Source organism: Hyla sarda, chromosome 1 (assembly GCF_029499605.1).
Source record: "Hyla sarda isolate aHylSar1 chromosome 1, aHylSar1.hap1, whole genome shotgun sequence".
NCBI classification, from domain to species: Eukaryota; Metazoa; Chordata; class Amphibia; order Anura; family Hylidae; genus Hyla; species Hyla sarda.
Window position 1 is genome coordinate 139016587 of NC_079189.1, and position 27621 is coordinate 139044207.

Here is a 27621-nt window from a genome sequence, read left to right on the forward strand (position 1 = left end):
ACATTCCACATGGTTGAAATCTGGGACAAGGTTAAGTACGGTTAAGTATCAGTTATGTACTGTTACGCCGAGCGCTCCGGGTCCCCGCTCCTCCCCGGAGCGCTCGCTACACTTCCCTCACTGCAGCGCCCCGGTCGGTTCCACGGACCCGGGGCGCTGCGTTACCACCTCCGGCCGGGATGCGATTCGCGATGCGGGTAGCGCCCGCTCGCGATGCGCACCCCGGCTCCCGTACCTTACTCGCTCCCCGTCAGTTCTGTCCCGGCGCGCGCGGCCCCGCTCCCTAGGGCGCGCGCGCGCCGGGTCTTTGCGATTTAAAGGGCCACTGCACCGCTGATTGGTGCAGTGGTTCCAATTAGTGTTTACACCTGTGCACTTCCCTATATCACCTCACTTCCCCTTCACTCCCTCGCCGGATCTTGTTGCCCTAGTGCCAGTGAAAGCGTTCCTTGTGTGTTCCTTGCCTGTGATTCCAGACCTTCTGCCGTTGCCCCTGACTACGATCCTTGCTGCCTGCCCCGACCTTCTGCTACGTCCGACCTTGCTTCTGTCTACTCCCTTGTACCGCGCCTATCTTCAGCAGCCAGAGAGGTTGAGCCGTTGCTAGGGGATACGACCTGGTCACTACCGCCGCAGCAAGACCATCCCGCTTTGCGGCGGGCTCTGGTGAAAACCAGTAGTGACTTAGAACCGATCCTCTAGCACGGTCCACGCCAATCCCTCTCTGGCACAGAGGATCCACTACCTGCCAGCCGGCATCGTGACAGTAGATCCGGCCATGGATCCCGCTGAAGTTCCTCTGCCAGTTGTCGCTGACCTCACCACGGTGGTCGCCCAGCAGTCACAACAGATTGCGCAACAAGGCCAACAGCTGTCTCAACTGACTGTTATGCTACAACAGTTACTACCACAGCTCCAGCAATCATCTCCTCCGCCAGCTCCTGTACCTCCTCCGCAGCGAGTGGCCGCTTCTGGAATACGACTATCCTTGCCGGATAAATTTGATGGGGACTCTAAGTTTTGCCGTGGCTTTCTTTCCCAATGTTCATTACACTTGGAGATGATGTCGGACCAGTTCCCCACTGAAAGGTCTAAGGTGGCTTTCGTAGTCAGCCTGCTGTCTGGAAAAGCCCTGGCTTGGGCCACACCGCTCTGGGACCGCAATGACCCCGTCACTGCCTCTGTACACTCCTTCTTCTCGGAAATTCGAAGTGTCTTTGAGGAACCTGCCCGAGCCTCTTCTGCTGAGACTGCCCTGTTGAACCTGGTCCAGGGTAATTCTTCCGTTGGCGAGTATGCCGTACAGTTCCGTACCCTTGCTTCAGAATTATCCTGGAATAATGAGGCACTCTGCGCGACCTTTAAAAAAGGCCTATCCAGCAACATTAAAGATGTTCTGGCCGCACGAGAAATCCCTGCTAACCTACATGAACTCATCCATCTTGCCACTCGCATTGACATGCGTTTTTCCGAACGGCGTCAGGAGCTCCGCCAGGATATGGACTCTGTTCGCACGAGGCGTTTCTTCTCCCCGGCTCCTCTCTCCTCTGGTCCCCTGCAATCTGTTCCTGTGCCTCCCGCCGTGGAGGCTATGCAGGTCGACCGGTCTCGCCTGACACCCCAAGAGAGGACACGACGCCGCATGGAGAATCTCTGCCTGTACTGTGCTAGTACCGAACACTTCCTGAAGGATTGTCCTATCCGTCCTCCCCGCCTGGAAAGACGTCCGCTGACTCCGCACAAAGGTGAGACAGTCCTTGATGTCTACTCTGCTTCTCCACGTCTTACTGTGCCTGTGCGGATGTCTGCCTCTGCCTTCTCCTTCTCTGCTGTGGCCTTCTTGGACTCTGGATCTGCAGGAAATTTCATCTTAGCCTCTCTCGTCAACAGGTTCAACATCCCGGTGACCAGTCTCGCCAGACCCCTCTACATCAATTGTGTAAACAATGAAAGATTGGACTGTACTATACGTTTCCGCACGGAGCCCCTTCTAATGTGCATCGGATCTCATCACGAGAGGATTGAACTGTTGGTCCTCCCCAATTGCACTTCTGAAATCCTTCTTGGACTTCCCTGGCTTCAACTCCATTCCCCAATCCTGGATTGGTCCACTGGGGAGATCAAGAGTTGGGGGCCCTCTTGTTCCAAGGACTGCTTAAAACCGGTTCCCAGTAAACCTTGCCGTGTCCCTGTGCTTCCTCATGTAACCGGTCTCCCTAAGGCCTATATGGACTTTGCGGACGTTTTTTGCAAAAAACAAGCTGAGACTCTACCTCCTCACAGGCCTTATGATTGTCCCATTGACCTCCTCCCGGGCACTACTCCACCCCGGGGCAGAATCTATCCTCTGTCCGTCCCAGAGACTCTTGCCATGTCTGAATACGTCCAAGAAAATTTAAAAAAGGGCTTTATCCGTAAATCCTCCTCTCCTGCCGGAGCCGGATTTTTCTTTGTGTCCAAAAAAGATGGCTCTCTACGTCCTTGCATTGACTACCGCGGTCTTAATAAAATCACGGTTAAGAACCGCTACCCCCTACCCCTCATCTCTGAACTCTTTGATCGTCTCCAAGGTGCCCATATTTTTACCAAACTGGACTTAAGAGGTGCTTATAATCTCATCCGCATCAGAGAGGGGGATGAATGGAAAACGGCATTTAACACCAGAGATGGACACTTTGAGTATCTGGTCATGCCCTTTGGTCTATGCAACGCCCCTGCCGTCTTCCAAGACTTTGTTAATGAAATTTTTCGTGATCTACTATACTCCTGTGTTGTTGTATATCTGGACGATATCCTGATTTTTTCTGCCAATCTTGAAGAACACCGCCAGCATGTCCGTATGGTTCTTCAGAGACTTCGTGATAATCAACTCTATGCCAAAATAGAGAAATGTCTGTTTGAATGCCAATCTCTTCCTTTTCTAGGATACTTGGTCTCTGGCCAGGGACTACAAATGGACCCAGATAAACTCTCTGCCGTCTTAGATTGGCCACGCCCCTCCGGACTCCGTGCCATCCAACGTTTTTTGGGGTTCGCCAATTATTACAGGCAATTTATTCCACATTTTTCTACCATTGTGGCTCCTATTGTGGCTTTAACAAAAAAAAATGCCGATCCCAAGTCTTGGCCTCCTCAAGCGGAAGACGCCTTTAAACGACTCAAGTCTGCCTTTTCTTCGGCTCCCGTGCTCTCCAGACCTGACCCATCTAAACCCTTCCTATTGGAGGTTGATGCCTCCTCAGTGGGAGCTGGAGCTGTCCTTCTACAAAAAAACTCTTCCGGGCATGCTGTTACTTGTGGTTTTTTTTCCAGGACCTTCTCTCCGGCGGAGAGGAACTACTCCATCGGGGATCGAGAGCTTCTAGCCATTAAATTAGCACTTGAGGAATGGAGGCATCTGCTGGAGGGATCAAGATTTCCAGTTATTATTTACACCGATCACAAGAACCTCTCCTACCTCCAGTCTGCCCAACGGCTGAATCCTCGTCAGGCCAGGTGGTCTCTGTTCTTTGCCCGATTTAATTTTGAAATTCACTTTCGGCCTGCTGATAAAAACATTAGGGCCGATGCTCTCTCTCGTTCCTCAGATGCCTCTGAAATTGAACTCTCTCCTCAACACATCATTCCTCCTGACTGCCTGATTTCCACTTCTCCAGCCTCCATCAGGCAAACTCCTCCAGGAAAGACCTTTGTTTCTCCACGCCAACGCCTTGGGATCCTCAAATGGGGTCACTCCTCCCATCTCGCAGGTCATGCGGGCATCAAGAAATCTGTGCAACTCATCTCTCGCTTCTATTGGTGGCCGACTCTAGAGACTGATGTGGTGGACTTTGTGCGAGCCTGCACTATCTGTGCCCGGGATAAGACTCCTCGCCAGAAGCCCGCTGGTTTTCTTCATCCTCTACCTGTCCCCGAACAACCTTGGTCTCTGATTGGTATGGATTTTATTACTGACTTACCCCCATCCCATGGCAACACTGTTATTTGGGTGGTCGTTGATCGATTCTCCAAAATGGCACATTTCATCCCTCTTCCTGGTCTTCCTTCAGCGCCTCAGTTGGCTAAACAATTTTTTGTACACATTTTTCGTCTTCACGGGTTGCCTACACAGATCGTCTCGGATAGAGGCGTCCAATTTGTGTCTAAATTCTGGAGGGCTCTCTGTAAACAACTCAAGATTAAATTAAATTTTTCTTCTGCATACCATCCTCAATCCAATGGACAAGTAGAGAGAATTAACCAGATCTTGGGTGACTATTTACGACATTTTGTTTCCTCCCGCCAGGATGACTGGGCAGATCTTCTACCTTGGGCCGAATTCTCGTATAATTTCAGAATCTCTGAATCTTCCTCCAAATCTCCGTTTTTCGTGGTGTACGGCCGTCACCCTCTTCCCCCCCTCCCTACCCCCTTGCCCTCTGGTCTGCCCGCTGTGGATGAAATTTCTCGTGATCTTTCCACCATATGGAAAGAGACCCAAAATTCTCTCTTACAGGCTTCTTCTCGCATGAAGAGATTCGCAGATAAGAAAAGAAGAGCTCCTCCCATTTTTTCCCCTGGAGACAAGGTATGGCTCTCCGCTAAATATGTCCGTTTCCGTGTCCCGAGCTATAAGTTGGGACCACGCTATCTTGGTCCTTTTAAAGTTTTGTGTCAAATTAATCCTGTCTCTTACAAACTTCTTCTTCCTCCTTCTCTTCGTATCCCTAATGCCTTTCACGTCTCTCTTCTTAAACCTCTCATCCTCAACCGTTTTTCTCCTAAATCTGTTCCTCCCACTCCTGTTTCCGGCTCCTCGGACATCTTCTCTGTCAAAGAGATTTTGGCCTCTAAAAAGGTCAGGGGAAGAACTTTTTTTTTAGTGGATTGGGAGGGTTGTGGTCCAGAAGAGAGGTCCTGGGAACCTGAGGACAATATCCTGGACAAAAGTCTGATCCTCAGGTTCTCAGGCCCCAAGAAGAGGGGGAGACCCAAGGGGGGGGGTACTGTTACGCCGAGCGCTCCGGGTCCCCGCTCCTCCCCGGAGCGCTCGCTACACTTCCCTCACTGCAGCGCCCCGGTCGGTTCCACGGACCCGGGGCGCTGCGTTACCACCTCCGGCCGGGATGCGATTCGCGATGCGGGTAGCGCCCGCTCGCGATGCGCACCCCGGCTCCCGTACCTTACTCGCTCCCCGTCAGTTCTGTCCCGGCGCGCGCGGCCCCGCTCCCTAGGGCGCGCGCGCGCCGGGTCTTTGCGATTTAAAGGGCCACTGCACCGCTGATTGGTGCAGTGGTTCCAATTAGTGTTTACACCTGTGCACTTCCCTATATCACCTCACTTCCCCTTCACTCCCTCGCCGGATCTTGTTGCCCTAGTGCCAGTGAAAGCGTTCCTTGTGTGTTCCTTGCCTGTGATTCCAGACCTTCTGCCGTTGCCCCTGACTACGATCCTTGCTGCCTGCCCCGACCTTCTGCTACGTCCGACCTTGCTTCTGTCTACTCCCTTGTACCGCGCCTATCTTCAGCAGCCAGAGAGGTTGAGCCGTTGCTAGGGGATACGACCTGGTCACTACCGCCGCAGCAAGACCATCCCGCTTTGCGGCGGGCTCTGGTGAAAACCAGTAGTGACTTAGAACCGATCCTCTAGCACGGTCCACGCCAATCCCTCTCTGGCACAGAGGATCCACTACCTGCCAGCCGGCATCGTGACATGTACATTATGCAGTTTACTATTATTTGGCACAGACCCAGTGCTCCATTCACGAGGCTTCCCAATATTGCTGAGCTCAGCAAAAGGAAAATGTACCTCTCAATTTTAAAGTATTTTTAAGTATTGGTCCATGTTAGGGTGGGTTCACACTACGTTTTCTCCCATACGGGAGCGCATACGGCAGGGGGGAGCTAAAACCTCGCGCTCCCGTATGTCACCGTATGCGCTCCCGTATGTCATTCATTTCAATGAGCCGGCCGGAGTGAAACGTTCGGTCCGGTCGGCTCATTTTTGCGCCGTATGCGCTTTTACAACCGGACCTAAAACCGTGGTTGACCACAGTTTTAGGTCCGGTTGTAAAAGCGCATACGGCGCAAAAATGAGCCGACCGGACCGAACATTTCACTCCGGCCGGCTCATTGAAATGAGTGACATACGAGAGCGCATACGAGAGCGCATACGGTGGCATACGGGAGCGCGAGGTTTTAGCTCCCCCCTGCCGTATGCGCTCCCGTATGGGAGAAAACGTAGTGTGAACCCAGCCTAAGTCAGCTTTTTGTAATTTTTATTTTTTTTTTGCTATTTTTGCAGATTGTAGCAATGTTTTGAAAAGTTTCCAAAAGCTTCTGGGGGAGAATTTCTCTGTCTTACAGGATGTTCTACCAGTATTTACAAGTATGACAAATCTGTAAGCCACAAACATTTACTATTAATCTCTACTAATCTTACTACTTCTATTTATTTCTAGTCAGAAAGGGACTGAATTTCCTTGCTTCTATATGTTCTTGCTAATTGACTATTTGCTTCTTGATAAGATAAAGAGGGACCACGATAAAGGTAAAATGACATTAGTATGAAATAGTTCTGTCCTTCGTTCCTCAGTTCTCCACTAGTGAGGCCCATGTTCTACTTCACCTACAGCGTATCTGTTGCATAAGGTTCATAGAATGTCACAGGTATGTACTGATGCTAAATGTCCTAGATATAGGACAGATCCAGCTCACTTAGGCTGCTTTCACACTATGAGCATTCATCCGTTATTAAATGTCTGTTTTCTGTGTAAAAACGGACGTTTAATAACAGATGAAATAAAGAAATAAATATTCATCCGTTAAGACCAGTTGTCCCTCATGTATGGGAAAACACCTCTGCCTACAGACTTCCACAGTCGGGACTACTACTGCTCCCATAATGGAACAGACTTGTTTCCATGATGGGAGTAGTAATTCCCTGGCTGCAGGAGTCTGCAGACAGCTGGGGAGGCTACATTAGTGCTTGTACTACTACCCCCATCATGGAACAGACTCTGTTCCATAATGGGGGTTGTAGTACAGGGGCTGAGGGATTGATCGCACCGGGTTTCACTTCTGAGACCCGATGCGATCAAAAGTTAATAAGCAGGGGAGCAGGCGGCATGCTCCGCAACCCTGCGATGTATAGTGTGTTTTAACTCTCATTTTTGAATCCCCCGCGGGGTGCCCTGAATGGCCGGTACTGAGGAGCCAATCAGGGCTCTCAGCGAGAGATTGAAAAATGAACTTTGGGATTAGCAGGGGCCATATCTATATTAAAATCTCTGTGGGGGGCAAGATATATAGCGCTGCAGAGGGGGCAGATATATAGCCTATATATCTAGCCCCCCAGCAGCACATTAGATAGGACCCCTGCCTGCGCATTAAATATATACCCCCGCCGGTGCATTAAATATATACCCCCGCAGCGCATGTGTATGCTTCTATATACCTATGCCACTGCAACGCTATATGTGAAAAGCATTCTAGCAGCAGTATCGGCCACCCGATGCTGCTGATAGAAATACTTTTCATACATAGTGCTGTAGTGGCATATGTATATAGAAGCGCTGTGGGGGGCAGATAACGCTATTTGTCTGCCCCCCACAGCTCTTCTATATACATATACCCCTGCCGCCGTATGAATGAAAAGTATTTCTATTAGCAGCGCATAGAGCCAGCTCCCAGCACTATGCGCTGCTGATAGAAATACCTTTCATTCATATGGCAGCAGGGGTATATGTATGTAGAAGCACTGGGGGGACAGATAATGCTATTTGTCTGCCCCCCACAGCTCTTCTATATACACATGCTCCTGCCGCCGCATGAATGAAAAGTGTTTCTATTAGCAGCGAATAGAGCCGGCTCCTGACACTATGCTCTGCTAATAGAAATACCTTTCATTCATACGGCAGCAGGGGTATATGTATATAGATGCACTGGGGGGGGGGGGGGGGCAGACATATAGCGTTATCTGCCCCCCCCAGTGCTTCTACATACATATACTCCTGCTGCAGGGCTCAAGTCCTGCAGGAACGCGAGGGAACTGAGTTCCTTCATTTTTTCCAGAGCAGGAACACCATTCCTATTAGCAGGAGTTCTGCAGGGCCAGCCCTTGGGTGGAAATCTTAGGTGAGTTCCTGCACTTTTTTTCCCCAGGACTTGACCCCTGCCCTGCTGCCATATGAATGAAAGGTATTTCTATTAGCAGCGCATAGTGCCGGGAGCAGGCTCTATGCACTGCTAATAGAAATACTTTTCATTCATACGGCAGTAGGGGCATATGTATATAGAAGAGCTGCGAGGGCACATATACATGCGCTGCAGGGTTATTTATTTAATGCGCAGGCGGGGGGTAAATATTTTATGCGCCAGCGGGTATGCATTCAATGCGCAGGCGGGGATCATATCTAATGCGCTAGATGTATAGGCTATATGTCTGCCCCCCCCCCCTCTGCAGCGCTATATATCTTGCCCCCCACAGTGCTCTTTGGCCCCTGCTACTCTCAAAGTTCATTTTTCAATCTCTCGCTGAGAGCCCTGATCGGCCATTCAGGGCTCCCCGCGGGGGATTCAAAAATGAAAGTTAAAACACACTGATAAATCGCAGGGTTGCGGACCATGCCGCCCGCTCCCCTGCTTAATAACTTTTGATTGCATCGGGTCTCAGAAGTGAAACCTGGTGCAATCAATCCCTCAGCCCCTGTACTACAACCCCCATCATCACAGACTCTGTTCCATGATGGGGGTTGTAGTACAAACACTAATCTAGCCTCCCGAGCTGTCTGCAGACTCCCGCAGCCGGGGAATTACTACTCCCATCATGGAAACAAGTCTGTTCCATGATGGGAGCAGTAGTCCTCCCTCAGCACTGCAGGAGTCTGCTGATGTCACCTCTTCTGAGCATGCTCAGAAGTAATAACTGATATAATAAACTGTGTGCAAACGGATGACATAAAGGCTCATCCGTCAGCCATAGACTTCAATGTTAAAAATAACGGCCGTTAATTTACCCGTTTCTTGTGACAGAAGAAAAATTAGTGCATGTGCCTTTATTTCTTCCGTCACAACTAATGGCCGTTATTCATGACGGACTATAATGGGTCATAAAGGATAATCGAAAAAACCCATAGACTTTAATGGGATTGTTTAATGGCTGTTTACCAGGGCTTTTCTAACGGACGTTTGTAACGGAAGAATTTTTATAGTGTGAAAGCAGCCTTACATCACGTGCTAGATATATATGCTCCTGGGAACATTTTTGAAATGCAGGACAGGGGGCATTTAATGTAAGGGACACAGAACAGGGAGCATTTTATATCAGTGGCACAGAACAGGGGGCATTATATGTGAGGGGCACATGACAGGACATTATATGAGAGGGGAACATTACAGGGGGCATTATAAGTGAGGGGCACATTACAGGGGGCATTATATCTGAGGGGAACATTACAGGGGGAATTATATCTGAGGGTCTCAGGAAAGGGGGCATTTCATGTAAGGGGCACAGAACAGGGGGCATTTTATGTGGAGGGCAAAGGACAGGGGGCATTATAAGTGAGGGCACAGGAGGTGGCATTATGAGAGGGGCACATGACAGGGGATATTATAAGTGAGGGGCACATCCCAGGAGGCATTATATCTGAGGGGCACATTACAGGGGGCATTTTATCTGAGGGGCACATTACAGAGGGCATTATATCTGAGGAGCACAGGACAGGTGGGATTTTATGTAAGGGGCACAGAACAGGGGGCATTTTATGTCAATGGAACAGAACAGGGAGCATTACATGTGAGAAGCACAGGACATGGGACATTATAAGTGAGGGGCACATGATGGGGCATTATATGAGAGGGGGACATGACAGGGGGCATTACATGAGAGGGGCACATGATGGGGGCATTATAGAGAGGGGCATATATGACGGGGTATTATATGTGAGGGACACAGGACAGGGGGCATTATATGTAGCACATGGCATGGGGAATTATATGTTAGGGGCACAGGGTTACTTGGGGGGGGACGAGGGCATTAGTATTATATGTGGGGGCATAGGACAGAGGGAATTATTATGTGGGGGGAACAGGACGAGGCATTATTATGTGGGGGGGAACAGGACGGGGCCTAATTATTATGTGTGGGCTCAGGACAGTGCAGAGAGTATTCAGAGCATATTCTGAGAGTGCAGTGTGTGATAGTCTTATATTCAGAGGGTACAGTGTGTGCCAGTATTATATTTAGAGGGTACAGTGTGTGGTAGCATTATATTCAGAGGGTACAGTGTGTGGTAATATTATATTCAAAGAGTGCAGTGTGTGGTAGAACCTTAAAACATAACTTTTATTGAATCTACATAAAAGCAACACCATACCAAATCAATAACATGCTCAAAGATTTCCATCACCAAAGGAAACCTTTGAGCACTTTATTGATTTGGTATGGTGTTGCTTTTATATAGATACAATAAAAGTTATGTTTTAAGGTACCTCCCCCCTTATCAAGTGACATATAATAATAGGTTTAAGCATTAACTGGGAGTATATAGTGGCCTCTTGCAGGCCAGAGATTGTATATTCAAGTTTAATCAGTGTGTGATAGTATTATTTTCAGAGGGTACAGTGTGTGGCAGTATAATATTCAAAGGGTACAGTGTATGGCAGTATAATATTTAGAGGGTACAGTGTGTGGCAGTATTATATTCAGAGGGTATAGTGTGTGGCAGTATTATATTGAAAAGGAACAGTGTGTGGCAGTATTATATTTAGAGGGTACAGTGTGTGGCAATATTATATTGAAAGGGTACAGTGCGTGGCAGTATTATATTCAGATGGTACAGTGTGTGGCAGTATTATATTGAAAGGTTACAGTGTGTGGCAGTATTATATTTAGAGGGTACAGTGTGTGGCAGTATTATATTCAGAGGGTACAGTGTGTGGCAGTATTATATTCGGAAGGAACAGTGTTTAGCAGTATTATATTCAGAGAGCACAGTATGTAGAAGGGTTGTAATGATTATTGTTTTCATATAAAGCACAGGTGTCAAACACAAGGCCTGCCAGATCTCGTCATGTGGCCCGCGTAGCCGCCGCCGGCCGCCAGCCTTCACCTTTTATTATCTTTTTTTTAATGCTTTTTTTGACACAAGAAAGCCACCTCTTCAGCGCATGTGCGGCAGCATACAAGCCAGAGAACGTCTGCACTCTAGCGATCCTCCTTCGGTCCTCCTGGTCCTCCGCGGGAGGACCAGGAGGATGGCAGGATCATCGCCGGACGCGCGCCGGCCGGGGCCTGGTAAGTGATCAGCGGCGCATTATCTTCTTCAGCATTCCAGTCACCGCTCGACTGGTCCTGGCACCTACTGCTATGGTCCATAGGCCATAGCAGTAGATTGTGACCCCGGGCCGGAGGAGCAGTGACCGGATCACAGTGGGGACAGCACACAGACATACAGCCTCCAGCCATACACTGTATATGGCTGGAGGCTGTATGTCTGTGGGGAGGGAGGGAGGGGGGGTGCTGCCAACCTAATGTGGGGGGAACTATACTGCCAACTAATGTGGGGGAACATGCTGCCAACTAATGTGGGGGAACACGCTGCCTACCTAATGTAGAGGGAACTATACTGCCAACCTAATGTGGGGGGAACTATACTGCCAACCTAATGTGGGGGGAACTATACTGCCAACCTAATGTGGGGGAACATGCTGCCAACTAATGTGGGGGGAACTATACTGCCTACCTAATGTGGGGGGAACTATACTGCCAACCTAATGTGGGGGGAATTATACTGCAAACCTAATGAGGGGGGAACTATACTGCCAACCTAATGTGGGGGGAACTATACTGCCAACCTAATGTGGGGGAACATGCTGCCAACTAATGTGGGGGAACATGCTACCTACCTAATGTGGGGAGAACTATACTGCCTACCTAATGTGGGGGGAACTATACTGCCAACCTAATGTGGGGGAACATGCTGACTACTAATGTGGGGGAACATGGTGCCTACCTAATGTGGGGGGAACTTATTTATTTATTTATATAGCGCCTACAGATTCCGCAGCGCTTACAATTATGGGGTACAAACAAAGACAAGTATCAGACATAAAATGAAACTATGGATGTTGTTGTTGAGTCTGAGGGATTGAGGGATAGCATTCCAGAGAACCGGTGCAGCATGAGTGAAGTCTTGGAGACGGGAGTGAAAAGTTCGGATTATAGAAGATGTTAGTGTGAGGTCATTAGCAGATCGGAGAGAACGTGTAGGATGGTAGACAGAGATGAGAGAGGAGATGTAGGGAGGTGCAGCATTGTGGAGAGCTTTGTGTGTGAGACTGAGGATTTTGTACTGTATTCTGGACTGAATTGGTAACCAGTGTAGTGACTGGCACAGGGAGGAGGCGTCGGTGTAGCGGCTGGAGAGGAAGATGAGTCTGGCTGTGGCATTAAGGATGGACTGGAGAGGAGAGAGTTTGGAGAAAGGAAGGCCTATTAGTAAAGAGTTACAGTAGTTGAGGCGGGAGTGAATCAAAGCAATAATGAGAGTTTTAGCAGTTTCAGTAGTGAGAAATGGGCGGATTCTTGAAATGTTTTTGAGATGCAGGTGACAAGAACGTGAAAGAGAATGAATATGGGGAGTGAAAAACAGATCAGAGTCAAGTATAACTCCAAGACAGCGAGCCTGCTGCCCGGGAGTTATGGTAGTACCACATACCAAGATGGAAATGTCAGGGTTAGGTACAGTATCAGTTGATGGAGAAAAGACAAAAAGTTCAGTTTTAGAAAGATTTAGTTTCAGATATAAAGAGGACATGATGTCTGAGACGGCAGAGAGACAGTCACTGGTATTCTGTAGGAGTGCAGGGGTGATGTTGGCGGAGGAGGTATAGAGTTGGGTGTCATCAGTGTAGAGGTGGTACTGGAAACCAAATCTACTGATTGTTTTTCCAATGGGGGATGTGTAGAGTGAAAAGAGTAGAGGACCCAGGACCGATCCCTGGGGAACCCCGACAGCAAGGGGAAGAGGAGAAGAAGTAGAGCCAGAAAACGAGACGCTTAAGAAGCGGCCAGAGAGATAGGAGGAAAACCAGGCGAGAGCAGAATCCTTGAGACCGATGGAGCGGAGACTACTGAGGAGGAGTTGGTGATCCACAGTGTCAAAAGCCACAAACAGGTCCAAGAGAATCAGTAAAGATAAATTGCCATTTGATTTGGCCGTCAGAAGATCGTTAGTGACTTTGGTTAGGGCCGTTTCTGTGGAGTGAAGGGAGCGGAAACCAGACTGTAAGGGGTCAAGGAGAGAGTTCTTGGAGAGATAGCGGATAAGGCGGGAGTAGACCAAGCGTTCCAGGAGTTTGGAGATAAAGGGGAGATTTGAGACGGGTCGATAGTTGGCTGCACAGGACGGGTCCAAAGATGTTTTTTTTCAATAGTGGGGTTATGATAGAGTGTTTGAAGGAGGAGGGAAACACCCCAGAAGAGAGGGAGAGGTTAAAGATTTTAGTTAGGTGACAGCTGATGTTCAGCACACCTAGAGCATCGCCTGAGAAAGCGGGTTGTTAGCGTGTGCCAGGGTTGCTGCCGTCTGTGTCGGGAGGTTCGTGTTTTAGAGGGTGCCATTTGATCCAGGGTAGACTTTAGGGTGTCATGGTAATGTTTGGCTGCTAGATTAGGGCAGGAGAGAGAAGAGATTGGTGATAGTGAAGATTGTAGAATGTCTATAAATTGACTAGTGTTTATGGCGCGCAGGTTTCTGTAAGTGTACAAGGTTGGAGTGTCTGGAAGAGGATATTAGTTACTGATAGAGAAAGAGAGAAGGTTGTGGTCAGAGAGCTCAAAAGGAGAATTAGTGAATTTAGAGACAGAGCAAAGTCTAGAGAAGATCAAGTCCAGTGTATTCCCATCTTTGTGTGTGGGAGAGTAAGTAAGCTGTGAAAGGGCAAAGGAGGAGGTTAGAGACAGAAGCCGTGAGGCCGAAGAGGAGATTGGGGTATCAATGAGGATATTAAAATCACCCATGATGAGTGTAGGTGTTTCTGAGGAAAGAAAGTGAGGGAGCCAGGTGGCAAAATGATCCAGGAACATTTGGGGGAGAACCAGGAGGACGATAGATGACCGCCACTCTGAGAGACAATGGGCGGAAGAGCCTGAGGGTGTGGACCTCAAAAGAGGGAAATGTGAGTGAGGGTAATGGGGGGATGACTTGAAAAGTGCATTGTGGGGCTAGAAGCACCCCAACTCCTCCACCATGCCTGGTGTCAGATCTAGGGGTATGGGAAAAGTGAAGGTCACCATAAGATAAAGCAGCGAGAGAAGCAGTGTCAGATGGTTGTATCCATGTTTCTGTGAGAGCCAGCAGATTAAGAGAATTAGTGAGAAATAAGTCATGAATCTGGGTGAGCTTATTGCACACAAATCGAGAGTTTAGATGAGCGCAGTTAAAGTTTGTAGTGGTTCCACAAGAGGCAGGTAGTGTAGAGCAAATATTCGTGAAAGGTGGGCCAGGGTTAGGAGCAATGTCCCCAGCAGCTAAAAGCAGAAGAAAGAAGAGGGAGAGCAGATGGCTGGGTGAAGTGATGAAGCGACTTCTGTGCTGTACCATGGAATGAGGTGACTTTGGGTGGTTTATGATGGTGAGCAGTGCATGCGAGCAATACATAGGTGAGGGAAGGCATGGACAGATGTATATAGAGTCAACTGGAGAAATCGGTGGGGGATATAAGAGAAAATGTATCACAATGAATGATGTAAGTAATAAGTGAGTGCATGTTTGTTTTTTGTTTTTTTTTTCTGAAAAAGAGTGACTTACTTTTGTTCCCTTCTGGTTCAATTCTGGTATAATTCTTGATGTCACACTTAAGAAGCACTTTTGATAGCAGCTTTAGATGGCATATTTTAATGTCTCCAGTACTGTACATTGCGGTAGGAGGGGTAGTCTTATATGGCGAGTATATCCCAAACTCTTCATTTTAACTGTAAAATTTGGGGGTCGTCTTATACACCCAGTCGTCTTATACCCCGGCATATACGGTATGTGGGGGGGGGGGGGGAAGGGTCCTACAGATACAACCGGCCCTTTGAGGGTGACCAAACTGCTGATGCGGCCCCCGATGAATTTGAGTTTGACACCCCTGATATAAAGGATTAGAATGCGCTGACATAGTGAAGAGCCAATGACAATTGGGCGTCACATTCTGCAGAGAGAAGATTTAGCTGGACCCGGTGGTATGTACCATCTGAATTAGATGAGGGAAGACTATAGAGAAGATGTCACCTGTAGTCACTGATATCATTATGTATACTGCCTGACTATCCCATAAGAGATGTAGTCACTTTTAAGTTCTGCAGTTATGATGGGTGAAACAACAACTCCCAGCATAGCCTCACCACTGCTTACTGAGAGCTTTAGTTTTTAATGGTTAAAACTTCTCTAGCACTGTCCCATTCTGTGGCAATTTGTATATTTGATTATTATAATGGAAATAATTTTCCGCAACAAGCTACACCACTGGCGTCTGTCACAACAGGCAAAAAAAAATTCTTTGGGAGGGGTATGATTTGGGGTGACACCATTTTTTACCTCATCAGGTGACACCAACCCTGGCATGTATTCTTGGGTATGTTGATGTAAAAGTAGTTTTTACATTTAATTTTTTTTCAATAAAATATACAACCAGGTTAAATATGTAATTAATTAGAATATAGACTTACCGTATATACTCGAGTATAAGCCGAGTTTTTCAGCACGATTTTTCGTGCTGAAAACACCCCCCTCGGCTTATACTCGAGTGAACTCCCCCACCCGCAGTGGTCTTCAACCTGCGGACCTCCAGAGGTTTCAAAACTACAACTCCCAGCAAGCCCGGGCAGACATCGGCTGTCCGGGCTTGCTGGGAGTTGTAGTTTTGAAACCTCCGGAGGTCCGCAGGTTGAAGACCACTGCGGCCTTCAACATCATCCAGCCCCCTCTCACCCCCTTTAGTTCTGAGTACTCACCTCCGCTCGGCGCTGGTCCGGTCCTGCAGGGCTGTCCGGAGAGGAGGTGGTCCGGTGGCATAGTGGTTCCGGGCTGCTATCTTCACCGGGGGCGCCTCTTCTAAGCGCTTCGGGCCCGGCCTCAGAATAGTCACGTTGCCGTGACAACGACGCAGAGGTGCGTTCATTGCCAACGTACTTCTGCGTCATTGTCAAGGCAACGCCTCTATTCCGGGCCGGAAGCGCGGAGAAGAGGCGCCCCCGGTGAAGATAGCAGCCCGGACCACCTCCTCACCGGACCACCTCCTCACCGGACAGCCCTGCAGGACCGGACCAGCGCCGAGCAGAGGTGAGTACTCAGAACTAAAGGGGGTGAGAGGGGGCTGGATGATGTTGAAGGCCGCAGTGGTCTTCAACCTGCGGACCTCCGGAGGTTTCAAAACTACAACTCCCAGCAAGCCCGGACAGCCGATGGCTGCCCGGGCTTGCTGGGAGTTGTAGTTTTGAAACCTCTGGAGGTCCGCAGGTTGAAGACCACTGAGGGCGAATGATGAGAAGAGGATGATGAAGGGGGGGGGTGTGGGGATGATGAAGGGGGGTGGGGATGATGAAGGGGGGGGTGTGGGATGATTACAAGGGGATGATGAAGGGGGGATGTGTGGGATGATAAGGGGATGATGAAGGGGGGATGTGCGGGATGATAAGGGGATGATGAAGGGGGGATGTGTGGGATGATAAGGGGATGATGAAGGGGGGATGTGTGGGATGATAAGGGGATGATGAAGGGGGGATGTGTGGGATGATGACAAGGGGATGATGAAGGGGGGATGTGTGGGATGATAAGGGGATGATGAAGGGGGGATGTGCGGGATGATAAGGGGATGATGAAGGGGGGATGTGTGGGATGATGACAAGGGGATGATGAAGGGGGGATGTGTGGGATGATAAGGGGATGATGAAGGGGGGATGTGTGGGATGATGACAAGGGGATGATGATGAGGATGTTAATGACGGGTCTGGATGATGACAGGGGGGGATGAGGTATTTCCCACCCTAGGCTTATACTCGAGTCAATAACTTTTCCTGGGATTTTGGGTTGAAATTAGGGGTCTCGGCTTATACTCGGGTCGGCTTATACTCGAGTATATACGGTATTCGTTTCTATGTTGAAAGGCAGTTTTTATTAAAGGATGAAGAGGGGTGACTCCTCTTTTGAGGTTTCGACTGCCTTTACTGCATCTTGACACTAGCACTAAAATTCTTTATAAGGATTTTTCTGTTTTACTCTGTTTTTACTAATAATGTGTTACTTTAATAATGTCATGTTTATTTGCTTTATAAAAAAAACTAAATGTTTAGTACAAACTCATCTTACTCAATGTTTTTTCCAATGGTTTTGCAATACCTCCTACAGCTCATAGATAGAAGCCCTATTTGTAGAAATAACCCCTTTAACCTCTTAAGGACAATGGACGTAAATGTACATCATGGTGCCGTGGTACTTAACGCACCATGACGTACATTTGCGCTCTGTAATTACCGCAAGCACTGGATCGGTGCTAGCGTCATGCACTGCAGGTCCCAGCTGCTATCAGCAGCCAGGGACCCGCCGGTAATGGCGGACATCAGTCATAGCGCTGATGTCCACCATTAACCCCTCAGATGCCGTGATCAATGCAAAAGATCGCGATAATACTGATCAGTGCTATGCCCTATGCAGAGCACTGAACAGTATTAGCAATGAAGTGATTGCCATAAATTTTAGCCTATGGGGACATAAAAAAAAGTTTTAAAAAAAGTAAAAAATTTGAAAAATCCCCTCCACCAATAAAAATGGAATTCACCCCTTTTTCCCATTTTACCCCCAAAAAGCATAAAATAAATAAATGAACAACGCATGCAGAAATGTCTCAACTATAAAAAATATAATGTTAATTATACTGTATGGTGAACAGCGTAAACGTTAAAAAAAAAGTTCAAAATTGTTGCTTTTTTGTCACATTTTATTAAAAAAAAAGTTAATAAAATGTGATTAAAAAGTAAAATATGAGCAAAAGTAGTAGCAATAAAAACAACAGATCACTATGCACATAAATTTGCCCTCATACTGCCCCCTATACAGAAAAATTTGAAAGTTATAGGTGGTCAAAATAGGGCAATTTTAAACATACTAATTTTGTTCAAATAGTTTGAGATTTTTTTTAAAGCAGTACAATTATAGAGAAGAATATAACACGGGTATCATTTTAATCGTATTTACTCACAGAAGAAAGAAGACATGTAATTTTTACCATAAAGTACAGAGTGAAGACAAAACCTTCCTAAATTTCATAAATTGTGGTTACAATTTCCCCACATAAATAATGTTTTTTTTTGTTTCGCCATACATTTTATGGTAAAATGAGTAATATCATTACAAAGTAAAATTGATGATGCAGAAAACAAGCCCTCATATGGGTCTGTGTAACATAGTAACATAGTCACCTGTGTCATGGACACACTTCCTTGATTGACAGCTGTGAGGGCAGGGCTCACAGTTGGAGGAAAAAAAGCTAATTGGACATAACGTCACACCAAGCTCCAAAAGTTGGCTGGACAAAATTATCGGCACCCTCAACTTAATATTTGGTTGCACCCCCTTTTGAAAAAATAACTGAAATCAGTCGCTTCCTATAACCATCAATAAGCTTCTTAAACCTCTCAGCAAAATGTTGCACCTCTCTTCCATCGCAAACTGCTTCAGGTCTCTCTTATTGGAAGGGCAATTTTAAGATCAATGGGATTTTGATCTGGACTCATTGCTGGCCACTTCAGAACTCTCTAGCGCTTTGTTGCCATCCATTTCTCGGTGCTTTTTGACATATGTTTGGGATCATTGTCCTGCGGGAAGACCCAAGATCTCGGATGCAAACCCAGCTTTCTGACACTGGGCTGTACAGTGCTACCCAAAATCCATTGGTAATCCTCAGATTTCATGATGCATTGCACACATTCAAGGCACCCAGTGCCAGAGGCAGCAAAACAACCCCAAAACGCCATTGAGCCTCCATCATATTTCACTGTAGGTACTGTGTTTTTTTCTTTGTAGGCCTCATTCTGTTTTCGGTAAACAGTAGAATGATGTGCTTTACAAAAAAGCTGTATCTTGGTCTCATCTGTCCACAAGACATTTTCCCAGAAGGATTTTGGCTTACTCAAGTTCATTTTGGCAAAATGTAGTCTTGCTTTTTTATGTCTCTGTGTCAGCAGTGGGGTCCTCCTGGGTCTCCTGCCATAGCGTTTCATTTAAATGTCGATGAATAGTTAATACTGACACTGATGTTCCCTGAGCCTGCAGGACAGCTTGAATATCTTTGGAACTTGTTTGGGGCTGCTTATCCACCATCCAGACAATTCTGCATTGACACCTTTCATCAATTTTTCTCTTCCATCCACGCACAGGGAGATTCGCTACAGTGCCATGGGTTGCAAACTTCTTGATAATGTTGCGCACTGTGGACAAATGCAAATCTAGATCACTGGAGATGGACTTGTAACCTTGAGATTGTTGATATTTTTCCACAATTTTGGTTCTCAAGTCCTCAGACAGTTATCTTCTCCTCTTTCTGTTGTCCATGTTTAGTGTGCATCACATGCTTGAAACAATCTTATTTTTCCACAAATTTGAAAGGGTGCCAATCATTTTGTCCAGCCCATCTTTGGAGTTTGGTGTGACATTATGTCCAATTTTCTTTTTTTCCTCCCTTTTTTGGTTTAGTTCCAATACACACAAAGGGAATAAACATGTGTATAGCAAAACATGTGTTACTGCAATTCTTTTCTGTGAGAAATACTTCATTTTCTAGAAAAATTTCAGGGATGCCATTTACGGCCATGACTGTATATACTTTAAATATAATAGAATGTATGTCTTTTCCAAAGTAATTTGGAGCACTCACACGAAGAGAGGCTTAGAACAAAAAGAAAACATTTTGCAGTTACTTACACTGAATGCCCAGTGGCTTCAGACATCATGTGCCAAGAGATATTTTCTTGTACTCTCTCATACCAGAGATCCTCTGCTTATCGTGGTAAAGGGGTTTGCTGAAAAAAAACACAAGAATACTGACTGATGGAAAACTAGTAAAAGTCACAAAATGTACACCTAGTGATGTTAGCCACAAAAAGCTTACCATGCAATGCCTAATGGCAGACATAAAATTTGAACTGATACTGCATGTCTGCAATAATGATGATACTGATTACTATTTTTCTATTATTATTGTTGAATTAGTCAATACCTTTTCTTGTAGTACCGCTCATAGTTTTCTAATAACACATTAACCCCTTAAGGACGCAGGGTTTTTCAGTTTTTGCACTTTCGTTTTTTCCTCCTTACCTTTTAAAAATCATAACCCTTTCAATTTTCCACCTAAAAATCCATATTATGGCTTATTTTTTGCATCACCAATTCTACTTTGCAGGGAAATTTTACCCAAAAATTCACGGCGAAACGGAAAAAGAAATCATTGTGCAACAAAATCGAAGAAAAAACGCCACATTGTAAATTTTGGGGGCTTCCGTTTCTACACAGTGCATATTTAGGTAAAAATTACAACTTATCATTATTCTGTAGGTCCATACGATTAAAATTATACCCTACTTATATAGGTTTGATTTAGGGAAAAAATCATAACTACATGCAGGAAAATTTATACCTTTAAAAATGTCCTCTTCTGACCCTTGTAACTTTTTTATTTTTCCACGTACAGGGCGGTATGAGGACTTTTTTGCGCCATGATCTGAAGTTTTTATCGGTACCATTTTTGTTTTGATCAGACTTCTTGATCACTTTTTATAAATTTTTTAATGGTATAAAAAGTGACCAAAATACGCTTTTTTGGACTTTGGAGTTTTTTTGCGCGTACGCCATTGACCATGCGGTTTAATTAACAATATGTTTTTATGGTTCGGACATTCACACACGCGGTAATACCACATATGTTTATTTTTACTTTTATTTACACTGTTTTATTATTTTTTATGGGAAAAAAACTTTTATTAAGGAAGGGGTTAAATGACCTTTATTAACACTTTTTTTTTACTTTTTTTATTTCTCCCATAGGGACCTATAACACTGCACACACTGATCTCTCATGCTGATCACTGGCGTGTATTAACACGCCTGTGATCAGTGTTATCGGCGCTTGTTATCTCAGGCACGGAGCAGTCATTCATCGATCTGACACCGAGGAGGCAGGTAAGGGCCCTCCCGGTCTCCTGTAAGCTGTTCGGGACGCCGCAATTTCACCGTGGCAATCCCGAACAGCCCGACTGAGCAGCCAGGTTACTTTCACTTTCACTTCCACTTCACACGCGCCGGTCAGTGTTGATAGACGATAGGACGCGGGGACACCGCGTGACCCCACGGCATATCGCGGGAGCCGGCTGAGGACGTAAATATATGTCCTTTGTCGTTAAGGGGTTAAAGAATGTTACTGTCATTAACCCCTTAAAGATGCAGGAATTATTCCATTTTGCACTTTAGTTTCTTCCTCTTTGATTTATAATTGCCAGAACATTTTTAATTTTCAACCTACAGACCCATATGAGGGCTTGTTTTTTAAGACACCAACTTTACTTTGTTATTACAGCACTCATTTTAACACAAAATCTACAGTGAAAAATATTTGTTGGGAGAAAGTGAAATACAAAACAGCCATTTTGAACATTTGGGAGCTTTAGTTTCTATGCAGTGCACTTTTCGTTAAAAATTACACATCTTTATTCTGTAGGTCGTATGGATTACCACAATACCCAACTTGTTCAGGTTTTGTTTGATTTTACTACGTTTAATCTCTTAAGGACACTGTAGATTTCATGGTAAAAGAAGTGATGTCATTACAAAGTATAATTGGCGACACAACAAACAAGCCCTTATATGAGTCTGTAGGTGGAAAAATAGAGTTAGGTGTATTAGAGGGCGAAGAGGAAAAAACGATACCACAAAAGATGAAAATTGACTTGGTCCTGAAAGAGTTAAAGGCTATAAGTAGAGATGAGCGAATCGAAGTTGACGAACCCGAATTCGTTACGAATTTCATGAAAAATTCGATTCGCTACGAATATCGCTGCAATTCTATCGCACGAATCGCTTCATTAAACTCCATTTTACAGCGTTCCAGGCTATTGGGGACCTAAGATGATGGATCCACATGTGAGTACATGGGGCAGGGGATTATGGGAGGGCGGGAAACAGCGGCGGGAATGAAGGTAGGCAGGCTGACCCTGAATCACATGTGAGATGCAGCCTATCAGTGTTCACTGACCCCTGTGATGTCACAGCCCCTATATAATCGGCGGCCATCTTGTCTCTCTTCATTTCATCCATGCACTCAGAGCAAATCAGCTACTCGGCGGTGTGGAAGTTTTTCATAAGGCATCCGGAGGAGGTCCACATAGCAACATGCAAGATCTGTCGGCAGAATGTGAAGCGTGGCCAGGGTCCCAATGTCGGCACCACGGCCCTGCGTCAACACATGCTTCGCCACCATAAAGCGGCCTGGGAGAACCGTGGCTCCGATGTAGTGGTCCAGCCTGCTGCATCACCCAGTGGCCATCAGCTCCCTCCTTCATCCAGCCAAGGCTCCACCACCTCAGCCGAAGGGAGCTGTGTGTCAAACCCTCCTTCTGTCGCTCCTGCTTCTCCCGCTTTTAGTCAGCCATTCCGCCAACAATCCATCGGCGAAGCCATGTTGAAGAGACAACAGTATGCGCCCACTCATCCAACGACGCAGAAGTTGAATGTGCTCCTGTCCAAGTTGCTGGTGTTGCAGTCCCTCCCTTTTCAAGTGGTGGACTCTGCACCTTTCAGAGAATTGATGGCTTGTGCCGAGCCGAGGTGGAGAGTCCCAAGCAGTCATTTCTTTGCGAAGAAGGCAGTACCAGCCCTGCATAAGTTTGTACAAGAGAAGGTGGGCCAGTCCTTGAGCCTGTGGGTGTGTTCAAAAGTGCACGGCAGCGCCGACGTGTGGAGCTGTAACTACGGGCAGGGACAATACTTGTCTTTTATAGCTCACTGGGTAAATGTGGTTCCTGCACAGCCACAACAGCAACTTGGACAGTTCACACCGCTTCCTCCTCCACGCTCTCACTCCCAGGCAGTTGGTCCTGTTACAGTGTGCGACGCCGCCTCCTCATGCTCCACCGTGTCCTCGGCCTCCACTGCATGTCCAAATCTCGGTGGCCATTCATCGTACCACGTGTTGAATCTGGTTGTCAAGCACTTCCTCAAGTCTTCACCGCATTTGAAAAACATCCTTAAAATGGCAAGGAAACTGTGCATGAACTTCAGCCACTCGTACACCACCAAGCACACCTTCCTTGAGCTGCAGCATCAGAACGGTATCCCACAACATAGTCTTATTTGTGACGTTGCCACATGTTGGAATTCCACCCTCCATATGTTGGACAGACTATACGAACAAAGAAAAGCCATTACCGATTTCTTGATGATCCAAGCAGATAGGAGTACTCCCCTGTGTAACTTCAATGTGAACCAGTGGCAGCTCATACATGACACCTGCCGTTTGCTGAGGCCCTTTGAGGAAGCCACATTATTTGTGAGTCGCCTGGATTACGCCATGAACGACGTAATTCCACTCCTACATTTCCTACAACAAATGATTGAAACCTTGGCTGGTCATGGCAATGGAGACGTTGCGCCTACATCTCAAGGCTACATGAGCCCTGTGGGGGCTGAACTGGAGGAGGAGGATGATGAGGGGCAGAGCGGAGCACAGTTTAGGTTGGATGAGATGGCCGGTGTTTCTAGTCTTCTGACAGGAGAGGAGGAGCAGGAGCAGCCAGAGGAGCTGAAGGGTTATGAGAAAGTTGAGACAGAGGACACAGACACACCGTGGCAGTATGCAGTGGAGATGGAGGCAGGTAGTCCCTCCGAGTCACTGGCGCAAATGGCACGATGCATGCTCAGTTGCGTAGTCAAAATTTGTCAGCGGGATGACTTCTGGATCTCCACCTTATTAGACCCTCGCTTCCGTCCCAAAATGGGGGCCTTTTTTACACCCACTGAGAGGGAGGACAAACTGACCTACTACAGAGAGATTCTACGTAGTCAGTTGGCTGATGCCTATCGGCCACATGGTCCATCCACTCGCAGGTCTGATTTGGGGGGCCCTCTGCGCTCACCTTCCACTGCCATGGCTGCTGGGGAGGGGAGGGGTGGGAGGAGCAGTATCAGCTCAATCAGCAGCAGCCTGAGTCTACAGTCGCTGATGAGTAGTTTTCTTCACCCGCATAGTGAAGCAACTCATCAGCAGCAGGTAGACATGAAGTAGGACCTGAACCAGCAGGTGGTGGCATACCTTGACATGGCCATGCCAACAACCATTGAAGATCCGCTGGACTTCTGGGCAGCCAAACTTGATTTTTGGCCACAACTAGCAGAGTTTGCCCTGGAAAAGCTGTTCTGCCCGGCCAGTAGTGTGCCATCAGAGCAGGTGTTTAGTGCGGCCGGGGCCATAGTCACCCCAATGCGAACTCGTCTGTCCACTAAAAATGTGGAGAGACTGACGTTTGTCAAGATGAATCAGGGATGGATCAGCCAGGATTTCCAGCCACCAATGACAGATGGGTCTGAGTAGATGGACCATGCTCCTACAACAAAATTTTCTCTATTATGGTTGGTTATGAAACCCTCTGGGGCAGACCTGGGCATTGTACGGCCCACTTGCCACATACGGCTCTTTGATTGGCTCTGACTGGGGGACAACTATGCTGCCTAATCTGGGGGACAACTATGCTCCTAATCTGGGGGACAACTATGCTCCTAATCTGGGGGACAACTATGCTCCTAATCTGGGGGACAACTATGCTCCTAATCTGGGGGACATCTATACTGCCTATTCTGGGGGACATATATGCTGCCTAATCTGGGGGACAATTATGCTCCTAATCTGGGGGACAACTATGCTCCTAATCTGGGGGACAACTATGCTCCTAATCTGGGGGACAACTATGCTCCTAATCTGGGGGACAACTATGCTCCTAATCTGGGGGACATCTATGCTGCCTAATCTGGGGGAGATCTATGCTGCCTAATCTGGGGGACATCTATGCTGCCTAATCTGGGGGACAATTATGCTTTTAATCTGGGGGACATCTATGCTGCCTAATCTGGGGGACAATTATGCTCCTAATCTGGGGGACATCTATGCTGCCTAATCTGGGGGACATCTATGCTCCTAATCTGGGGGACATCTATGCTGCCTAATCTGGGGGACATCTATGCTCCTAATCTGGGGGACAACTATGCTCCTAATCTGGGGGACAACTATGCTCCTAATCTGGGGGACAACTATGCTCCTAATCTGGGGGACATCTATACTGCCTATTCTGGGGGACATCTATGCTGCCTAATCTGGGGGACATCTATGCTGCCTAATCTGGGGGACAATTATGCTCTTAATCTGGGGGACATCTATGCTGCCTAATCTGGGGGACAATTATGCTCCCAATCTGGGGGACATCTATGCTGCCTAATCTGGGGGACATCTATGCTCCTAATCTGGGGGACATCTATGCTGCCTAATCTGGAGGACATCTATGCTCCTAATCTGGGGGACAACTATGCTCCTAATATGAGGGAAACTGGGGGATGCTTCTAGCCTTGGGCCTGTAATTTTTTGAAGTTTAGCAGTAGCTAAATACATGCTTAATGCAAATGTACACATTGATCTTTAATTGTAAGGGGTTATGAAACCCTCTTGGGTACTGCGAATGACTGCTACAGACTCATTCTGTGTCTTTCATAAACATTTTGCCTCCCTGGTGCCTCTGGCCTTAGGCCATAAATTTTTGGATGTTTAGCAGTAGCTAAATATATGCTTAATGCAAATGTAAACATTGATCTTTAAATGTAAGGGGTTATGAAACCCTCTTGGGTACAGCGAATGACTGCTCCAGACTCATTCTGTGTCTTTCACAAACTACTTGCCTCCCTGGTGCCTCTGGCCTTGGGCCTTAAATTTTGGGATGCTTGTCAGTAGCTAAATACATGCTTAATGCAAATTTCAACAATGATCGTTAAATTCTCGGCGCTCTGCCAGGGCCTTCTCTTCCCCGCCTGGGCCGATCAGAGGACCTCACTAACCAATCCAATCGGTTGTAGCGACGGGCGGTGTGTACAAAGGGCAGGGACTTAATCAATGCGAGCTTTTGACCCTCACTTACTGGTAATTCCTTATTTTAAGGGTAAATAATTGCAATCCCAGATCCCTATCACGAACTGGTTTCAGCGTGTAACACGCACCTGTCCTTGAAAGATAGAGACACGCTAATCCGTTCAGTGGAACGCTAGTGCGGCCCAGGACATCTGAGGCCATAACACACCTGTTATTGCTCGATCTCGCAATTGATGGGGCAAGGTAAGGGGTTCTTAAAGCCTCTTGGGTACTGCTGAGGCCTACTCCTGACTGTTCCTGGTGCAATGTATGGGGTAATTAAACACTCTTGGGTAGTGTTATTGTTAAATTTACTGATAATTTTTTCAGTAATAAAATTGAAATTTGCAGAATGCTAACCATTACACAACGGAACGCTTGTTGTGTGTGATTCTTTCATGAAAATAAAAAATTTAAAAAAATCCGGAGAGGGATTAACTCTGCTTAATCATTTTTGGTGAAAAAATCCTTTGGTGATCTGATCTTTTGGAGACAGATGCGCTTACACACATATGCAATAATTTTTTGTAAACTAATTTCAAACATTGTGTGGTTTATTATTTTTGAGAAGAAAGTCTTTGGGTGGTCCACCGTCCTGCATTATAGAGTCTTCTGAAATGTTGAATATGCGCTTGTTCTTACACAAAGGTACACATTTTTTTTTACAAAATTTATAAAATTGTGTTGATTTTGGTACGGATTGTGAAGCCCTGTGTGTACTGGTGCATCAGCCAACTCCAGGCTGTGTCCTTCAGGCAATATATGGGTTCCTGATGCCGCAGAGGTGGGACCTGGGTCTGGGAATTTAAAATTTTTGGATAGCGGGTGCAACCTATGAGAAATCTTTGTCAAACATTTCTCATTTTGTGTTGTTTTTTAGGGGGGATTGGGAAGCCCTGGTGTGTAGTGTTCTCGTGCATCAGCCAACTCCACGCTGTGCCATTCGGCCACTATATGGTGTCCTCATGCTGCCAACACCTCCACGCTGTGCCATTCAGCCACTATATGGTGTCCTCATGCTGCCAACACCTCCACGCTGTGCCATTCAGTTGATGGTTGACAACATTTATTTGCATTCCCTTAATGCTGTTACTAAGACCTGGGGTAATGGTTTTCTGCTGTGAAATCTGGATGGTCTTGGTAATGTTTATGGATGGGGACCATTGAGCCATGGCGGAGTTCATAGTGATGGCCGGTGCGCTCCTCTTCAGGCTGATATTTTCCCGGGCGTCCATCAATTTTGGTGGTTTTACTGTAAAACCCACCTGCTGCTTTTTAGAATTCAATATCTCTCGGGCATCTTGCACTTTACCCTTTATTCTGAAATGTGCATCTTTGGCGACCATTTTCTCGCGGGCATCCTTTATGCCTAGCTTCAGACGGGCATCTGTCACGCCAATCTTCTGACGGGCATCAAACGTTCTCTGGAAATTTTTTTGCAGGG

General features: G+C 46.9%; 1 protein-coding gene across 3 annotated transcripts in view; it reads right to left on the bottom strand.

Moving 5' to 3' along the window:
* The window catches only part of NPY2R (neuropeptide Y receptor Y2), a 104847-nt gene that overhangs the window by 9849 nt on the left and 67377 nt on the right, over positions 1–27621 (bottom strand). For 2 of the 3 annotated variants that reach the window (XM_056562145.1, XM_056562155.1), the window contains exon 2: positions 19943–20040. The exons of the other annotated variant lie outside the window; for it this stretch is intronic. In XM_056562145.1, the coding sequence (XP_056418120.1) occupies positions 19943–19971 (29 nt within the window). In that variant the 5' untranslated portion in view covers positions 19972–20040. The remainder of the gene's footprint in view (positions 1–19942; positions 20041–27621) is intronic. 3 annotated transcript variants of the gene reach the window in all.